The sequence below is a fragment of the Plectropomus leopardus genome, chromosome 17, assembly GCF_008729295.1.
Source record: "Plectropomus leopardus isolate mb chromosome 17, YSFRI_Pleo_2.0, whole genome shotgun sequence".
NCBI lineage: Eukaryota > Metazoa > Chordata > Actinopteri > Perciformes > Serranidae > Plectropomus > Plectropomus leopardus.
The window spans coordinates 17,785,912-17,790,132 of NC_056479.1; the positions used below are offsets into that span (position 1 = coordinate 17,785,912).

General features: G+C 41.2%; 2 protein-coding genes across 2 annotated transcripts; one reads left to right on the forward strand and one right to left on the reverse strand.

Annotated features, from left to right (window-relative positions):
• The first annotated feature begins 519 nt into the window (after positions 1 to 519).
• On the forward strand, positions 520 to 1,377 carry med9 (mediator complex subunit 9). The gene is made up of 2 exons (XM_042505743.1): positions 520 to 643; positions 858 to 1,377. Exons 1-2 carry the CDS (start codon positions 564 to 566, stop codon positions 1,075 to 1,077), a joined length of 300 nt encoding a protein of 99 aa, XP_042361677.1. The 5' UTR covers positions 520 to 563; the 3' UTR covers positions 1,078 to 1,377.
• Positions 1,378 to 2,304: 927 nt separating this feature from the next.
• LOC121957088 (dexamethasone-induced Ras-related protein 1-like) lies at positions 2,305 to 3,668 on the reverse strand. Its single transcript, XM_042505599.1, has 2 exons — positions 3,276 to 3,668; positions 2,305 to 3,168 (listed from the first exon to the last, which is right to left on the reverse strand). The coding sequence occupies exons 1-2, from the start codon at positions 3,544 to 3,546 to the stop codon at positions 2,645 to 2,647; spliced, it is 795 nt and encodes a 264-aa protein (XP_042361533.1). The 5' UTR covers positions 3,547 to 3,668; the 3' UTR covers positions 2,305 to 2,644.
• Positions 3,669 to 4,221: the final 553 nt, after the last annotated feature.

A 4,221-nucleotide genomic window follows, 5' to 3' on the forward strand; every position in this document is an offset into this window, starting at 1 on the left:
TTGATTTCTCAAATATTTTTGATGAACCTGCAGCTGAACAAATTTTTAAAAAATCAATAACATTTTACGTTGACTTAGTAGTGCCAGTTTTATGAATTTATTTCCATTATAAACACACACACACACACACACACACACACACACACACACATCATTATTATTATTAAGAGACAACATAAAAACATAGCCTATAGCCTAGAGAATGCTAATGCCAGGAGATAGGAGCACTTACAGAAATCAGAAATCATCTCATATAATGTTACATACATGGAGTCAAGGTTGTAGTAGCCTTGCTATTTTTAAAATATGGAAATGAGTGCTTGTTTTCAAAAAATGAAAAAGGAGGCATATGATAAATATAGATTCATGAATATGAGATTTTGCAGGTAAAAGTATCAATGTGATGATATAATATTGGTTCCCTTTGGTAGAAAAGTAGCCTAAGTTATATTTAAAAAAAAAAAAAAAAATCCAAACAATACAAAGTTAAAGTTTTTGAATATGGGTGGCGTCATCATACGACGCATGACGTCAACTGTCTGCGCCTCGGAGCAGAGACAGCGATGGCGATGTCACAAGCAAACCAAGAGAAAGAGAGCGATGATTGCTCTTTGCTGCCTCTAGTTCATGACATTATCAAATGGTAAGATTGCCAGCGCGTTTGTGCGTGCTTTACATTTATTCACGACTCTTTACTTGTCGTTAACTGTCGCTTTGGTGGAGCTGCTAAGCTCGTCGACCTGTTCGCTAAAGCTAACGTTAGCCTTTCACAGCTAGGCTAACTAGAAAAGATGCATGTCCAGAATAACGTAACGACGTGGAAATAACGTGCCCCTTATTCACTTACTCTCTTTAAGCATGGACAAGGACAGCCAGGATGTCCATCAAGAGCTGGCCAAGCTGAAGGCGAAGATCCAGGAGGCTCGGGAGCAGATATCCAACATGCCCGGGGTGGACAGCAGCCCGCTGGAGCAGCAGCAGCAGCTGGCGACGCTGCGAGAGCAGGTCCGCACCAAGAACCAGCTGCTGCAGAAATACAAAAGTCTGTGCATGTTTGACGTGCCAAAAGCATCATGATACTGAAGACTGGATTAGTTCACTGACTGGAGGACGCTCACGGACAGTCGAGGTGCAGGAAGGACGTTTTGCTTATTATCCTCACCTTTGAAGCAAGTATAAGGGAGGTTCAAGAATACCAGATGGACGTTTAAATTAATAAGGACGTATTTTTTCTGGTTTGCATCGCTTTGCAAGATGTTTGTGAATGTCACACAATGTCCTCTTCTTTTGTCTTTTTTGTTGTTGAAAAACTTTAAACGTGGTTTAATATATGTCCTGAACACATTTTTTTAGTTGTAACATTTTCTTATTTTGTAATATCTTGCAGTATTCCTATTTTGTAATAAAATTAAATGATTAAGAACTAAAGCCTTTTTAAAATTCAGCCTATGAGTAATACACAACTGTTTCATCCTGTGGCCCTCATCATTAATTAACCCTTTGAAACCTGGCTAAATTGGCCTGAATTCTGAAAAACCTAGAAATTAGCATGAAATGAGTAAAATAGTAGTACAAGAACATTACTTGGAAAATTAGCGAAACAACAAACTAACAACAATAAAATAGGAAAGTCAAAACAAAACAAAGAAGAAGGAAAAATTGCTTTAAAGTTATCGTAATTCTGTAAGATAATTTTAAATATATACTTATGGTGACTATAGTTTTCTGAACATACTAGCTTTTTAAAATATTTTTCTAAATTTATCAATTTCTTGCAATTTGTGGGAAAATTATCTCAATGCAGCACAAGAAAAGTGATGTTGATTCAGGTCTCAAAGGGTTAAGCATCTTTTTGATATAATTGAGCTGCTATTCTGTGTTGCATTTCGAGTTGAAGGGGGAAATTACTGAGAATCTCTTGATTCAAAAGGGAAGTAAATGTATCCACATCCACATTTGCAGTTCAATCTGAGTGAAAGTGTGGGGAGTGATTTTAGGGTCCCGAGCCCTCCTTTCAAAATTTTAACATAATGCTTTTGAACAAAGTGGCAGAATGAGCTTTCAGTCAGCATCATATAGTTTAACAAATGAACAATTATGAGGAAATTATTGGAAATGGAAATTATTTTCAAGTAGAGGGAAACTGCTGCCTGAAACCTGCAGAACAGTGTAGTGTTAATTTTAGACTGTGCGGTGTTTCGTTTAACTTCATTATGCTTTGCTTGAAAGGCAAGTGACGAGGGAGACAGACTATGAAAGTAACAAGTGGTTTTATTTTCTTTTTTTATCCAAAAGTTGACAGACATAATAAATATACATTCAGGTTTGTTCATAATGCAACAAATAATGCAACTTTCACCAAGTTTAGAGAAAAAAAAAAGCAAAATGTAAACATTTTTTTCTCAAGAGCCTTTCTTGACAAGCTTATGTAGAGGCAGATTTTACAGCATCACTACACAGGGGACAGGCCTATGAGCTGTTGTCCCAAGTGTCTCATCACAGTTTGCTTTACAATATGTCACTGTCGCCTCGGGGGCTGCAGTCTACAGTTTTTTTGGGTGTATGTGCCCTGTATGAGGAACGGCTCAACTTCAGCACTGGAAAAGTCTGACAGAAAGTCTTTTGCACACATGCAAACAAAGTGTCAGCATATGATACAGCCTCTCTCTTTGGCCTGGCTGCCTCCTACAGCTTTCTCCTTTATGTACATTAAGTCACTGTGTACGCTGGGTCTTCGCGCAAACGGAGCCACAATCCCATAGGCGTTCCCGTCTTTGCACTTCTTGTTTCTGAAGGACTTTCTGTGAAGAACCTCGCAGTACTGCAGGGAGACTTTGCAGTGCCGGTCGGGGCTCATTTCGTCGGGCAGCTTGGCCATGGTAAAGAGAGTCTGAAACATTTGGTCCACGTTGGTGTTTTTCTTTGCTGAGATTTCAAAGTAAGCGCAGTGCTCCTCTCCACCAACTAGCTGCTCGATCTCCTCCTCCTGCACCTCGCGGTAAAAGTCTCTGTCACACTTGTTGCCGCAGATGACCAGCGGGATGTTCCCGTTCTCCTTGGTTTTGTTTCGCAGGCAGGACTTGGTCTCGTAAATTTGACGCTTCAGGCGCTGCACCTCCTGGAAGGAGTCTCTGTTGTCCAGGCTGAATACCAAGATGAACATATCACCTGGAAAACAAAAGAGAAAACAGGGTCAGTGCCAAATAATAAAAACATTTAAATAGCAGCAAATCACCTTTGTATGCAGCAGCTTAAACTTTTACAGCTCAACTCACCGGTAAGAATTGAAAGCCTCCTCATTGCAGGGAAGGGATGATTTCCAGATGTGTCCAAAATGTCCAGCTGGTAAACGTCCCCCCTGATGCTGTAGAGTTTCCTATGGAAGTCCTCAATAGTGGGTGTGTATTGGTCGTCGACTCTCTCGTTCAGAAACCGAGAGATGATGGCTGTCTTCCCAACTTTAGTGGAGCCCAGAATCACCATCCTGTGGCAATTCTTGGCCGGAATGTCGAACTCATTCTCGGATGGTGTCATTTTCTTAATCATGCTTGCAGCAGTTGCACCCGGAGGTAGACTGTGCTGTGGCGAGAGATGGCTTCAAGTCCTTTCTGTGATGTGAGGTGTCTAACCTCGCTGTGTCTCTGAAGCCGGAGGAGAGCAGGCAGGGGGATTTATGGGGAAAGTTTGCCGCGCCTCCCGAATGCGTCATGCGTCACGCTCCAGCTTGGGGAGCTGGGGCAAGACCCGAAATTATAATGTTACTATGGCTGTTTTCGTGCGTCAGCTCTGTCCACCCCTCATCAACAGAAAAGAGGAAAAATTCTTAGTCTGCAAATAACCAGCTTTCCTGTTAAAACGTTTCGGCACGTTTGCGCGTGATTACCATGATGGCGATAATGTCATTATAATGATAAATTTGACATATTTAAAATCTTAAAATGAAAGGCACAGTATGCACACAGTTACTTGTAGTGTGTGAATCATATAAACCAAATAGTTTTAATGCATCAGACAAAGATATCCACTATCTCGCATTGCACCACGTGCACACGCACAAGCAGCTTTTTTTGTCACTGAAGAAGCACAGGCGCCTTACCTGTTTCCTCAATCACGACTATATAGTAAGCAGGAGATAGCAGCCGGAATATTTAGGTGAGGGGGACACAGGGGGCGCAGTGGTACGCACAAGCACTCAAGGCGTATTAAAGGGGGAAAAGTGTG